The sequence below is a fragment of the Colletotrichum scovillei genome, assembly GCF_011075155.1.
Source record: "Colletotrichum scovillei strain TJNH1 chromosome Unknown Contig00006, whole genome shotgun sequence".
Classification (NCBI taxonomy): Eukaryota; Fungi; Ascomycota; class Sordariomycetes; order Glomerellales; family Glomerellaceae; genus Colletotrichum; species Colletotrichum scovillei.
This window is the reverse complement of record NW_023336264.1, coordinates 2,679,771-2,694,754: the sequence shown is the minus strand read 5'-3', so window position 1 is coordinate 2,694,754 and position 14,984 is coordinate 2,679,771. Positions and strand designations below refer to the sequence as shown.

The following is a 14,984-nucleotide window of genomic DNA, read 5'->3' as shown; positions in this document are numbered from 1 at the left end:
CAACCCGCTCGTCCTCCCAATTTGTCTCAGAGGATCAGAAACACCATGTCAAGGGTGCCACCAAGAAAGCTTCCGAAAAAAAGAGAAGAAAATATTCTCCCTCAGGGAATCCATCTGAGGGCTCGATTGAGTATGAATCGGGGCCGGATGAGATACTTCGAAAGCACGAGGAAAAAATACGGCAAAGTGGAAGAGGCAGAACAATGTAGCTTAATGATCCATCGTACTACCTACACTACTTAATAATCTTAACAGTAGCCTGATAAGCATCTACAGCAGGGGAATTCGGAAGGTTCTCCGAAGACACTTAAGCCTATGAATTCGCGAGAGCTGGAAGCTTTGCTTGATGCTAGCATTGAGATTCATATCAGCCACCTATTCACGTGCACTAGAGACTCTTCTATGGGTGACCTTACTTGATTGTCGTCAGGTTCGTTGGTTACTTGATGTGTCACTGTTCTACTATATCGAAACCAACGTTGGTGGCAGTGGCGGGACGGCCGTTGAACCCATAAAATCGCGGCACCCTTCGGGCCCGATGACTCCCGATTCAAAAACAGGCGAACAAGAGCCGAAAAAGACAAAGAGTCCCGAAACACCCGCATCTTTCCACTGCAGGTATAGTCATCATACGACAAATATCGCTAAGCGCCTCCCCGGGAAAAGATGTTGTCTCTAAATAGCGGGCGGGTTATAGAGATCTGCTTTCTTTCGCACTCTTCTTGGTGTTCACATGGCCAAGATAGAACAGCCCCTTTATCTCTCGACTCCCAGAGTTCAACTACTCCCTATGTAAATAAATATGAAGTCGTTGGCTAGAATATCAAAAATCGACGATCATACGACCAGCTTTGCCTACGCAAAAACCATTGCCAACCTCCAGCCCATCCAAGAAACATCTTCATCGAGGGTAACGCAAAGGGTGTCCGAGAATGGATCCTCAACCTTCCGATCCTTACGCTGCTTACCACGGCTATCCTGCGCAACGCGGAATCCAAGAAACTTTCACTGGCTTTCCTCCGCCCCTGCAACCTCCTGGCTCAAGACCCATGAAAGACCACCTCAATGTCTAGGAACCTGCCCCCCACCTTACGACGATAGAGATCATCTCCAACCTGACTATCCTTCTTTAACTTATCTCCAACACCAGAATACTTGGGCTATATACCAACTCCAACCTGAGAGTCCTGAAATGCACTCCCGATTTCAGGGTCTTGGGGCATACGATCAATATCGACCTCAGCCATCTGCACATGAACCTCGTCTCAGATACCCACGGTTACTTGGAGCACTGGATAACGCAGAGAGAACGTCCCTTGATGGAACGGAAACAAGTTCCTTGGATGCAAGCGAATCAGAGACAGATGCATCAGAGGCAAGCAATCTGGAAGCCAGCGATTCGGAGGCAAGCGATTCAGAGTCAGGCGAGTCGGAATCAGGTGCTTCAACGTCAAGCAGTTCAGAGTCAAGCGTCTTATATCCAGCCCACAAAGTTAATAGAAGATCCCAGCCGCGCCACGTAACCTATTATGGAACCAGGGCTGGCCGGAATCCCCGATATGACTGAGCGCGAAGTTATGTACTGGGGAAGATTGGAGGGCTACTCAAATGCACTGTAACTAGACTCTTGGTAACCTACAAATCCGCGGAAAGCGTGGAATATTGCTTGATGTCTACTTGAAAACTGACTATTCATGCACTCGCCATGTTCCCATTCTCGGTGCTGACGATATTTCTTAGTAGACATGGTTGCTGAACACATCACGATCAGGAAGTATCCGTCGTGAAGGTGAATCAAAGATTTGAAAACAGGGATAGCAGAACATAAACAAATACAATTACATCTCATATGAAGCTCGACGGCAAGAAGCATTCTAGCGTCAAAAGATAGGTTCGACAGATGCTGTGCAACAAGTCTACTTCAATGGCCTGACTCAATTAGTCCAGCTACAGTCATTATTCCACGCAGCATGGCTTCAGCTGGCAGATGTCTCTCTGTGATGATGCCTGATATTCGAGCTGCACGAGTTCCCAGGGATGCCCCCAAACGCGAACAGCGGCCTTTGCCAGGCGCCTCTTTCTCCTGCCCCCTTGACAATGTTCAGGTGTCAAAGGCAGAACAGCCTCCTTTAACTCCTTCTATCAACTGAAATCTAAAATTGAATAACAACAACACTCCACAATTTGTATTTCGAATATAGTTTGGAGAGTCCCGTCAAAATCGCTGCATGTATCATCGCCAATCGCCAACTCACTCAAGAAACCACCTTCATAAAAAACAGTCCTAAGAACGGCTCGCTACTGCCAGCATCACAACCCCCCGTGCGTGCTTTCGCCAATTCACGGCGGGTGTGCCGACCGTTCTCCACCAAAATATCACCAGCGCCGGAATATTCGCCGCCATAGCTCGGGGTATATAATCAAAGATTGTATGCCGGACAGCAAAGAACCTAGACTCGCGAATCTCCCCTTGACTCGATCTTCGGCCGACGTGCTAGCGATTGAGCCCGTCTACCTGGTAAACGAGGCCAGCCAGATGCGCAGACATCGGAACCTTGTGAATTTTGGCGAAGACGTCAGCTGGAGCTCTCAGAATCAACTCGAGTATCGAGAACGGGAGTCAGAGAATACCGAAGGAAGCGCGCCTTTTAAAAGACTTACACAGCAAAACTTACAGGCCCTGGACCTTAATAGAGTATCTCAGGCCAGTAGAGGGGAGCGATCTATAAAAGGAGAAGAAAAAGCCCTATCGGATTCACACGAAGGGCAATCCAAAGTCTCTCCTGAAAAGAGTGGAAAAAGGCGTCGTAGCGAAGAGAAACCGCTATCAAAGTTACGTGACGAGTACATTCCTGCTGAGGAGGATGAAGGAAAGCATGCTGAAGTAAAAACCTACAACGCATACGTTGAGGACGTTACAGATTCAGATGCCAAATAAGATCCATCACCTACAATCATCAAGGTATATAAGAGACGTGAGGATCAGTCCATGTCTCGGGGAAAGTATGTCAATAGTCTTGCTATTTCGAAGCCAAAAGTAGAGCCCGTGTATAGACACCTTCAGGAAGGTTAGGAGTCTGTCAAAATAGACCATGGTGCTCCGAGGCGTCGAAAGAGACGCAAAGATAAATGGGAACATAGCTACGCATCGTGGGGTATCAGGAATCTATGAAGTGATCTCAGTCCGAGAGTTCTGGTGTTCTCGACCGTATCTGCGAACGCATCTTGATGAGGCACATTACTCAACTCTTCCGAACGCCGAGCAGACTCCAACGCCAAATAATCAACAAGAACGTCATTCAAAGTACCAGCCTCACGGTCCAACATCCGCCCAACCGCCAACAAACTCCCTTTCCATTCACAAAGCCCGCCTCAACCTAGCCACAGGCCCAGCCTTATCAGGATTCTCCCGATGAAACTCTAACACCCACGAATCGCAGCCTTGCAGGTCCCTCGCCGGCTGCCACGTCGGTTCGGCGTACTCCCACTCAACGAGATACTGCAGCCCTGTCCGCGGCGTCTTCCCGGACCCGGACCACCGCGAGTCCAGAATCGAGCGGAACGCCCAGCGCTCCTCGTCGGGCTTCGCGTTGTCGTGGTACTTGACCACGACGCGGCCTTGCTTTTCGGGTTCCGGCTGAGTGATTTCTGTCACGACTACAGCTTCGTGTCTTGTGTGGCGGTCTGAAGAGGGCGACGACGGTACGGATACAGATTCCGGATTCAGCAGCTGGATCGCGTTAGTTTGTCTGAGCCAGGGGTCGAAGAGGATGGACCAATCGAACCAGATCTCGGGGGTGAGTCTACTCTGCGGAGATGGAGTCTCAGACTCACATACACCGAAGCGCTTAGAGGAGAGAAAGGAAGGTAAAGAAGACACACCGGCCCGCGACCACGAGGCATCAACAGTCGGCGCCTTCACCCACGCGTTGCAAAAGAGGCCAACGACGCCTATGAAGACCTGGATCGTCGAGCGGCGGGATCCGAACGCCCAGCGGTTCCAGCCCTCAAACTGGGCGCAGAGTTTGATGAGGCAGAGGATCAGGGCTCTATCTGCGAACTGTGGGCCGGGGCTGGTGACCTGGGTGAGGTACATACGTCGGTCTGGAGGATTCGTGTTGGAGACGATGTCGTCTACTCTGTCTAGGATCGCGACTTCGTCTAGCTGCGGTGAGGATTGCGCGTCAGGGTGCTCTAGTTCGATGAGGAGGGTACGCACAACGGCGCGGACGGGCGGGAAGCGCATGAAGTTATGGAGGGCGTTGATGGGGATGTCGAACCTTCTAGCCAGGTTGGCCAAGTCAGTGTGTACCGCTACATTTGGTGTGATGGATGGGCGGCGTGGATGGATAGACTGAAAGTGGTAGTCGCTGGGCCAGGTTGATCTGGTTCTCTTACATGGTTGAGCAAAGTTGACTTCAAGGATTGTGGCGTCAACCTCTGGCTCGTCGTAAGTCCACCCTGGCAGGATGTGTCGCTCTTCTAAAGCCGAGTTCATGAGCCGGGTGAAGTGCTCGTCTGTGCCATTATTGAAGGTGCTCTTGGTGTTGCTGTTGTGCCCAGAGACCAGCTTGGAAACAATGGTACTACGCAAACCCATTCTGGCAGAGGTATTGTGATATATGCTGGGTGTAGTGTGAGGGTATTCGACAGGTATGCGACAGAGATAAATGATACAAAGGTATAGTGATATTGTACAATACGAATGTTTGATTTGAAGTGAAGAAAGTCTATGGTCTACAGAACCAAACTTTTCTCCCCACGAGGGCTCTCCTCGAACATATAGTCTAAATCACCATTGGAAGGCATCGAGGTATGTTGACGATCAAAGAAAGACACGGCACTATGTGTTCTGCTGTGCCACTCGCCTTTCACCTAGGTCAAAGATGCCACCGCAAATTTGGCATTTGCGTACAATGGACAGCTAAATACGTTGACATGACTACAAAGATCTTGTCTTCAACGGTTCGTCATTCAAGCTTTGCGCTCTTGAGACACGGGTCCGTTGTCGAATGACTTTGTTGCTCTGGTCCTACCAGACGAAGACAAGCCATTGTTTTGCTGATTGCACTGCCTACTTTGAGCAACCCAGACCTTTCCCATACGTCTCATTTGATGATGGAACTCGAATTCGCAGAGAGAGGCTGAGTTAGCGAGCGAGATATTGCCAAGCTAGGAAATAGCAGTGCGCTCTGTAGGAAGATTTCGCAACTTCCTCCACACAGGTCGTCACATCATAGAGGATGAGACGTTGACACCAAGTGAATATGGCAGTGAGATGCGTAATTTCGAAATTTCGGGTCACAGATCCGGGTGACTAGCCCAGAAGCGAGTGTGCCAAGACCGGGTTGATAGTGGCACAGCTTGTCTTCTCAAACACAGCATGCGGCAGCCCTGCAGTAGACGGAATTCGGTCTTGTCAAACGGGGAAACGCGGCTTCTCGACGACAACGACGATGAGCGGGTCCAAGCTCCTGACATTACCATGTGTTGTCCAACTTTGTAGGGCGTGACACATGACATCGTGCTGGCGCTCATTGAAGTAGATTCGCGTTGGGTTGGGTATGAGGCTCTACTGTAGACTGAAGTGGATAATACGTGACAGGTGACAGACAGAACAGTCTCAGTGAGGTGCTCACATGGACGTGCGGGGTGTACCTCTCGCGGCCACAGATAGCATGGAGCGATCATGAAGGGGAAAGAAAACGCTAAGGATGGGTTGCTGTGCTCTGGACTGCATGTCTGGGATTCCTCCCGCAATAGGCGCCGAGTAGAAACAGGCACGTCCAATAAGGGGCGGTGCCTGGACAAGCCGCAAGCACCTCGACCTAGCCCTGTGACTGACAGCACTGGCCAACGATATCATACTTATCAGATGAATTATGGGCAGCTTGGAGGCGCAGTAGCAGATCGAGAAAGGAAGAAACAAGCGCGACCCAATGCCACTTCGGTTCTTGGCCAGGTGAGTGCGGCAGCAGGGGCAGATATTGCGTGTCTTTGAGAGATGGCTAAAACAATCACTGCCCAACGTTGGGTGGCCATGGAACTCTCGAGACCCTGGAAAAAATTCAAGATCAAAGCTCGACAGACTTTTTCTTCTCTCATCGGGCCCAGCGGACGGGTAAGATGCGGTCAAGATGCAAGGAAAATGTCTGCTGTAGGTGTTCTCGACTCGTGCGGGATGGGTCAAACAGACAAGGGGAGAGCCTGCAGACGTTGGTTGGTCTCTTTACCATGGGGGAAGACTGCATCCAATTAGAAAAGAATCAGAAGCCGGAGCTTAGACTGCCATATCCCCACAAGCTAGGCGATGTCGCCATGTATGTTCCGCAACCGATGAGTGACAGAGAGTTGTGTTTTTAGTTAAAGGAAGCTCAGGACGGGCTGAACCCGACAGTCGGGAAGGTATGGTGATGGTGCCACTCGTGCTCAGGACGTTGGGTACGACTCGACCAGACTGAAAACGCCCAACTAACTGATTGCATCGAATGCCGAGTGTCGAGTGTCGAGTCTGATCAGGTCTGTACGACATCGGGGGCGTTGGTCGCTTTGCTCCGTTGCAGCATGCGTTGCGTGCGCTGGGCCCTGGCTATGTTGCGCAGTACCTTGACTAGGCAGGGAATACTTCTCCCACGGGGCGTCGGCGGACTTGGCCATTGGACCATCGGTACGGGGTAGAGAACTAGAACATGTCGTAGATGGATTGCTCGATGAAAGGAAGTCGGTCAGCAACGTTCAGGGGACATTGGGTTTTTGTCCTGGCTAAGAGATGAGGTCAGCTTTCGGGTCTGTGTATCCATTTGTTCTGCTCCGTTCAGACCTGACTGGAGGCACTTGAGATAGAGTAAAGAGTCCCCACTGACTTTCCCGATGGCTAGTGACGATATGATGGCATGCGTCAGCGAGAGAGCCAGGTGTGATTGGTTCTGCCGGAACCTCTCAGTAAGGCAAGCCGGTGTGGTGGACTTGGAGCGGAGGTCTTGATGGAAATTCTCACAGGGTACGGAGCATCGCGCGCCAGTTCTTGGCCATAAAGGTGAGGAAAAGTGTCTTAGCTAATGGAAACGGCAGGGGCTACGAGTGAAGAGGGGAGACTGCGATCTGAGCTCCTTATCGATAAAGGTAGGTTGGACAGTTATTATCTTATCTTGCCTCTGAGGTACCTTCCAGCTGGCTTTCATGGAATGGAAATGCTTGAATGCGCCCAGAACGGGCATGGAAGACGAACCCAATCAGTTGTAGAATGTATCGATGGCAGCCAGGCACATGAAAGGCTGCAATTTTTTTTTTTTTTTTTTTGAGTCGATATGACTGCATGCGATGAAAGCTTCATTACTGGCTGTTTGACGGATGCCTTCGTGTTCGTTGGCGATTTGATTCACTCGCAACTGGTACCTTAGTTTGTAAGGTCTTGCTTCCATGATACAGAGGCGATGTTTCCGTCGAGGTACCTTACATAACGTGTACTTCGTACTGGTGCTTAGAGGAAGGGAAGAAGAGCAATATCATGCTGATCTACGGGCTGAGATGGCATCTTCATCTCATGTCCTTCAGACAAACTGGAGGCTAAGTACCTTCATCAGCAAGTGAGGTGTTGTTGCTCTGGGCTGCTAGAGATTTATCAACCTGATTAAGATGATTTAACTGTTCTTCATCTATTGTTTTCTCTCTCAGTCGCTTTCCCCTCCCGCACCCCGGTTCCGAATTCCATGTTCCACCCCCACCATCTGCCGTCACCAATTGCGGTCGGCGACTCGGTCGCATCAGCTGCTTGTCGCATTCAAGTTCTCTCCCGCCGTGTTGCGCCCAACAACCCCATCAATGACGTCCTCAGCTCCTTGTAGTGCGGATTCGGGCCAAGGTACCTTGCTTCACCTCACCTTTGCGCTGTTCGACGTGTGTGTATCCGTACAGAGAGATAGAGGGGGAGAGCGGCCCTGATGGATTCAATCAATTCCTTACCTTCATTGCCGCAACTCTCGACCTTCGACTCGAACTGAGACGCCACTTCTCTGATTGCCCTGCTCTATTCCCCGCCATCCACCCATCCATCCATCCCATTGCCTTGTGCATCCCATCACCCCCCATCCCATCCCATCCTGCCCCCCTCTGCACCCGCATCACCTCGACCTCGCCGTGTCTTGCGCCTTCTTCCCGGTTCTTACCTACCTTAGCAGCCACCTTCCTGCGTTGGCTCACCCTCAGCAATACCTTGTCTCCCCCAATCAGAGCTTCGTGCCTTGCCTTGCAGATACCTCACCATCACCCTAATCCCGCCAACCTCCTCTACCTCTATCTAACACGACAGATACCTAATTACCACCCTTTACATGAACGCCAGCCGCCAGCGTCACCCCGACTACCGAACCTCGTCATCTTCCGGTCGCTCCCCATATCATCCAAGCTCAGACCACGCCTACCCGTACCTAAAGACTTCGTATCGCGATCCATCTTGTTCGACTCATCCCCAGCTGTTCGTTTTCTCTCGACACTGCACGCCGTCCACATACACCGCAGGGAATAATCCAAAATCCCACTCCATATTTCTACCAATCGCCCGCGCTCCTGCTTCACCCGCTCGCGCCTTCCGTCTTGGCCACCTGGTTGCAACAACACCACTGCCCTCCGAATTTCATTCAGCTCGATTCACCAACACAACCACAAACAATAACAGCAGCGAGATTACCTTAGCTTTCCTCGCGAGGACGCAATCGCCTGATCACATCGTACCCAAGAGACATAAGCCATAATCAAACACTCCACCTGGCTTCCGAGAACACCACAATCACAATCACGACAACCGTCGACGTTAGGATATCGCGCAAGTCTAAGGGTTCCCAACCACAAACGACCCCGTCGCATCCCATCTCAACACAGCGCAACACATCTGATGAATCGCTGTCGCAGACCCGCGTGCTGCTAGTAACTGGACGCACCTTAGATCCAGTTACACACTTCCTCTTTGCTCCTCCGTGGAGCCTGTCGCCACGCTCCTGGTCGCCATCGCACATCGACGCTGCCGCTGCGCCCCTCTCGCAAAATCCCGCTCGTCATTTTTGGTCTTCACTCCCCCGCCTCGACCTCTCCGGCTCGTGTCTCTGGACTTTTTTCTCTCACCCCACCAAACTACTGCCCAAGACCGGCAGCCCGACTTGTCCGACTGTCATCTTCTCGCGGGAACTACTTGCATCGGCTGTCAAGTTGTCTGATATCATACCAATCGAGGCGCGAGGCCAGCCATCACAGACGGGAATAGCGGATTGACACTGCGCACAGCTGCTTCAAGTCGTTGCACTGCAATCAGACACCCGAGCTTAGTCTGCTCATCACAGGACGAAGCATCACCAATCCAAGGCCGTCACAGCGGCGCGCACCGCCGCCCTCGAACTGCCAGTCTGGACCCTCGAGCTCGACTTGTTCCCCCCAACTTGTCCCCCACACTACCCGACCCGGACGACACCTCGCATTCCAGCTTGCACATTCCACACAGCCTATCATGAACGGCACTCAACAGACCCAAGACGCTGTCGCACAAGAGCCATTGCAGTCAGCAGCCGCCAATGTCAATGCTGCTGCCAACGCCAATGGTTCGTCGACGGCGGCTAAGAAGCGTAAGAAGGAGAGCCTGAAGCCCATTATTACCACCGAGACACCACCGTAAGTTTGACCAAGAACGTTTTCCTTTTTGTTTTTTCTCTTTTTCTTTTCTTGTCTTTTGCTTTGCTCTGCCCTGCGCTCTTCATGCCGCATTGTTATTTTATTTCCGTTACCTTTGATGGCGGGGAAGTTGCAAATTGCTGGTTTTCATTACCTCAATTTTATTGCCATTTAGCGCCCCAAGCTTCATTTACACAGGACATTATCACCCTTTCAACATCCTCCACCATCCACACTATTACCCCTCTATCCTGTCTTAAAAGCGCCGCGCCCGGTGCCGCACGTTCTTCCCTGCGCTCTATCCGTATGGCGGGGCGAAGTACGGGGGGCCAAGCAACACAGACCAGGCGAGTTTGAGCCTGTCAAGTCCGACAGGCCCTGTCCAAGTCCAATTCAGTCCAGTCCAGTCCAGTCCGGTTCAGTTCAGTCCAGTTCCAGTTCAGTTCGGCCCAGTCCGAGTTGGCACACGGCACAGCGAAAGCAGAGGGCAGTGTCCAGTCAGTGTGCCCAGCACCGCGCCGCGCAGTTTGTCTCACACCCGGGCATCTGGAAATATGCAGAGCAACGGACCGCCTTCGAGAGATGCTGCGACAGCGCTGTCAAAGACGTGGAAGAAGAGTACGATGAGACGACAGACAACGAATAGATGCTCAGGGGATCCATCCAGTGGGACCAACGCTGATACCCGACGACATGGTGGCTCTGGATTGGATGTTACCGTTGCCGTTGCACAGGGAAGCCATTGGCCGAACCCAAGATGGACGTTTGTTTGGCGCGCTGAACGTCAGCCAGAAAGAATGGACGGCTCCTCCACACCGCAGATATTACGGGTCGCCAGCTGTCGCCACCACCGCCCGGTAGCTCAGCAGCAGCAGCATCACCACAACCCTAGAAGCGCAGCAAGCACTTGGAAGTCGGCGGTGCATGTTGTTGATTTGCCTCGTACTGCGCTCCGCCTGTGCGACGGCGGATACCGGGACGTTTTGGAGGAGAGATGGCCAAGAGCGCGCTTCATGCTGCGCAAAGCATCATACTTGGTTATGGTGGTGGTGGTGGCCTGTTGGCATACTAGGTGCGCCGACCGGCGCGGGAACGTTTCTGGCGCCACCACTTTGACGAGCGAGACATTCTCGTCACCGTCATCGGTCATCGTCAACAGCACTAACTGGACTCAACTGAACTGGACTGGTTTGGCCTGGTTTGCATTGGACAGACACGCTTGATTGCGAATATTCACTGTTGGAGACTAGAGGTCGGCATACCAAGCTGGGTATCATCCTCACATGGTGGTCTGAGAACGGTATCACGAATCCTCAACTCGCTCACCCAACACCCTAACCACCAAGTTGTGGCTTTGGGGTAGGTGCAGGCGCGGCAAAGGTATCCTCCCAGTGCCCAGGATGCTTGCTTGATTCTGGCACTGGCAGGTTGTTGCTGCTGCTGACGCGACCGCGAATACAACCTGAACCCGACGGGAGGACGATCTGCTCTGGCTTTGAGGTGGGCAGTCCCCGCTGACCCTCACCGTCCACCCTGACCCTGAGGTGACGCTACCCGACCCTGGCCCAAGTGGCCCAGGCCTGGGATTCTTATTGCGTCGCCAGACCACCTTCTGACCCCCCGTTCCTGGCCTGCTGTTCCCGCCCGTTCTCCTCACTCACATCACCGACCCCTCCTCTCCTCTCATTACCTGCTTTTTTCTTGCTACCTTACCGACTGGGGGGTGCCCTTTCTGTGCCTTATCCGTCCAGAGTGTCCCGCTTCCAGTGCCTTTTAGTTGGGGATACCGGAGACAGAGAGAGAGAGAGAGAGAGAGAGAGTGTGTGAGAAAGAGAGAGGAACACAGAACACACAAGAAACGAGCAGCAGCAGCACCAACGGCACGCACGCATTGTATCTTTCCTACGTACCTGCCTTACGGATACCTGCCTCTAAAAAAAAACCTTCTTTGCTCACTACACCTACCTTATCGGCCTTAACCACGCTGGCCTGCTGTTCTTATTTTTTATTTGCCTTTTTCTGCTGGCTGAACACATCCCGCGCCTCACCCGCCGCCTCGCCTCGCCTCGACCGCTTTCCACCTACCATCCTTTCCCTCCCATCCATCTTCCCTTTTCAACCTTTTCTTTATCCACCCTAGTCGGCCTTCGACTGGACTTGCCGCTGTCACTTCAATCTACCTTTTCACTTTCCCATGTTGTGAACGGCACCAGTTTCGCACTGGATCTTGTCCTGGCCATCATTTCTGCCAATTTTCCCTTTTTTTCCGCTTGTTGTTTCCATCTTTCCCATCGCTCGGTCCTCGGCTTGTTCGATCCTCTTTTTTCGATCCATTCCTTTCTTTGCTATAGGACTGTTCGCGCCGGATGCGCAATGTTGCAAACATGAGCTTCCTAAAGACAAGGTTTCTGCTCTTCCTTCTCCTTCCGTTGTCGCATTCCGTGGCCCGTCTGGCGGCTGCGAAATCTTTGCCCACCGACCTGCTATTCTCCACCCCCGCCATTTCAATCACAGACACGACGCCGCTTCTTGCCAATTTGCGCGCCATGACCTGAACCACTGCTACACAGACTGGCACTTGCGACATTGAAGCTAACTCCTTTTCCTCTGACAGAACCCATCAATTGTCCGCTGCTATGCAGAACTCGCCGACTTCGACATCATCCGGCGAAGACCCCGCCGAGAACACAGCCGACGAGGAGGATTCCGAGGATTACTGCAAGGGCGGCTACCACCCCGTCCAGATTGGCGAAAAGTTCAAGGACGGAAAGTACACCATCGTGCGCAAGCTTGGATGGGGCCATTTCTCCACCGTCTGGCTTTCTAGAGACAACAACTCTGGCAAGCATGTCGCCTTGAAGGTTGTTCGCTCTGCCGCGCACTACACCGAGACCGCCATCGACGAAATCAAGCTCCTCAACAAGATTGTCCAGGCCAAGCCAGACCACCCCGGCCGCAAGCATGTGGTCAGCTTGCTCGACTCCTTTGAACACAAAGGTCCCAACGGCACACACGTCTGCATGGTGTTTGAAGTCTTGGGCGAGAACCTCTTGGGTCTCATTAAGAAATGGAATCACCGAGGTATCCCTACGGCTTTGGTCAAGCAGATCACGAAGCAAGTACTGCTCGGCCTCGACTACCTACACCGCGAATGTGGCATTATTCACACCGATTTGAAGCCCGAGAACGTCCTCATCGAAATTGGCGACGTCGAACAGATTGTTAAGAAGGTCGTTAAGAGCGAACCTGGCGACAAAGAGAACAACAGAAACGGTCGCAGGAGGAGACGCACTCTCATCACAGGCAGCCAGCCGCTACCGTCTCCTCTGAATGCCAGCTTCAACCACAACAACCTCTTCCCTAGCACCAACTCCAGTCTCAGCCAAGTGCTACACGAAGGTACGCTCCCTCCTCTCACCACTGCCACTCCGCACACCGCGATTTGCGCCACTTCGTCCAAAACGGGCCTGTCGCCCCACGAACTCTTCTACCCCCTTCACGTTCTGCTTAGCGACCGTATGCTGACTCCTGCTGCGATTTTAGATGGCAAGACATCTAGCAACGCTTCCCCGAAGCGCGACGCTGATCAAAAGACGCGCGAAAAGACAGCGTGAGCATTACCCCACCTGGCCAAATAGTGGAAGAGGTTCACCTGATACTGACCGCTCTTTCTCTCCATAGTGATCTCCTCACAAAGGAAGTTTCCGGCATTTCACTCGACAAGACCAACTCACCATCTTCAGGGGATAAGCGCAAGGCGGATGATGCGCATGCATTCGATGTTATCAGCGTCAAGATTGCGGATTTGGGCAACGCCTGTTGGGTCAACCACCACTTTACCAATGATATCCAGACCCGGCAGTATCGGTCGCCTGAGGTCATCCTGGGCGCGAAATGGGGCGCCAGTACCGATGTTTGGAGTATGGCAGCAATGGTAAGCATGACCTACTCAGTGCTATACCCATCTGGGTCGTAGCAGGTACTCTTGATCTTTTCCATCTAACGATAAACTTTCAGGTTTTCGAACTCATCACAGGAGATTACCTCTTCGACCCTCAATCCGGAACCAAGTATGGAAAGGACGACGATCACATTGCACAGATTATCGAGCTTTTGGGGCCGTTCCCCAAGTCACTTTGCCTGTCTGGCAAGTGGTCCCAAGAGATTTTCAACCGAAAAGGCGAACTGCGAAATATTCACCGCTTGCGCCACTGGGCTCTGACAGACGTCCTCCGTGAGAAATATCATTTCAAAGAGGAGGAGGGAAAGCGCATTGCCGATTTCCTCACGCCCATGCTTGAGCTGGTACCTGAGAAGCGTGCCAATGCTGGAGGTATGGCTGGGCATGTGTGGCTCGACGACACGCCGGGAATGAAGGGTGTCCGAATCAATGGGCTCGAGGTTGGCAGTCGAGGCGAGGGCATCGATGGCTGGGCGACTGAGGTGCGGAAACGGTAGGGAGAGTCAGAAACGATGACCGCTTTGAATGCAGGGGTGCCACCAAAGATATTAACGTAATTTATTTGAACGGTCACAGGCTCCCACTCCCCCTGCATTGCATCATCCGCATTTCTGCATCTTTGTCGCCAGCGTTGTTGTACCCTGACTTTGGCTTGATGTTCGCAACCTTTTTATAGCACAATGCGCGAGGTTCCGCTCCTTGCAAGTGCCTATCACAGAAGCGCTTTGTTCGCTGCTATACACTCGAAAACTACAACTTGACGAAAGTACTACGAATGACAGCGGGGAAGGAGAGGATGATGATCGAGGGAGGAGGTAACGAAGGAAGGAAAGGTGAGGAAAGCAGAGGAAACGGAAGGCAAGGGGATGCATATGAGGGATTGAGAAAGCCGAGCCACAAGTGGTGAAGCATAAACAGAGTTTGACAGTCTCTGTCGGACACAATGAATAGAATCTAGGAGAACAGGAAAGGATGGAACAAATGGGAAGCGCTTACCCTACGACGAACATACATGATTTGTGTGCCGTGAACCATTGACGCTCTCTTTAACAAGTAGTTTGTGCATGAGACTCATGCCTGTGCTTTGTATGTGCTATCTTGATGATGGATGGACTTTGATGGGGCATGAGATGGAGAGAGACATACGTTCAATGAAAGGAGATAATGCGATGTTCATAGGCAGTTAGTTGTGTGGGCATTCCTTTCCCTCATCTTGCTTGGATGCGCTGAACCCCAAGTACCTGAATGAACTTCAATAGGAGCCCCGCCTCACGCTTCTGGAGAGATGTCTACTTTCGTGCAGGGCGTGAATAGAAATACCTAGTGGTGTCTCAAAATGCCAGAATTGGAAAAAAAAAAAAAAATA

The 14,984-nt window shown here is 52.1% G+C and overlaps 2 protein-coding genes across 2 annotated transcripts; one reads left to right on the top strand and one right to left on the bottom strand.

Annotated features, from left to right (window-relative positions):
• Positions 1-3,358: 3,358 nt before the first annotated feature.
• Positions 3,359-4,600, bottom strand: HER10_EVM0006948 (uncharacterized protein; the record flags this gene model as incomplete). The annotated part of the gene is made up of 1 exon (XM_035476518.1): positions 3,359-4,600. One exon carries the CDS (start codon positions 4,598-4,600, stop codon positions 3,359-3,361), a length of 1,242 nt encoding a protein of 413 aa, XP_035332818.1.
• A 3,293-nt stretch (positions 4,601-7,893) lies between these two features.
• On the top strand, positions 7,894-14,620 carry HER10_EVM0011066 (uncharacterized protein). Its single transcript, XM_035480508.1, has 5 exons — positions 7,894-9,657; positions 12,272-13,056; positions 13,201-13,267; positions 13,339-13,591; positions 13,675-14,620. Exons 1-5 carry the CDS (start codon positions 9,497-9,499, stop codon positions 14,113-14,115), a joined length of 1,707 nt encoding a protein of 568 aa, XP_035333332.1. The 5' UTR covers positions 7,894-9,496; the 3' UTR covers positions 14,116-14,620.
• The last annotated feature ends 364 nt before the right edge of the window (positions 14,621-14,984 follow it).

Bases quoted from the DNA above. Each gene is read 5' to 3' on its own strand.
- HER10_EVM0011066 (XM_035480508.1), top strand. From the start codon at position 9,497: ATGAACGGCACTCAACAGACCCAAGACGCTGTCGCACAAGAGCCATTG. The intron at 9,658-12,271 runs GTAAGTTTGACC...TTCCTCTGACAG, and splicing joins ATTACCACCGAGACACCACC to AACCCATCAATTGTCCGCTG. The intron at 13,592-13,674 runs GTAAGCATGACC...ATAAACTTTCAG, and splicing joins TTTGGAGTATGGCAGCAATG to GTTTTCGAACTCATCACAGG.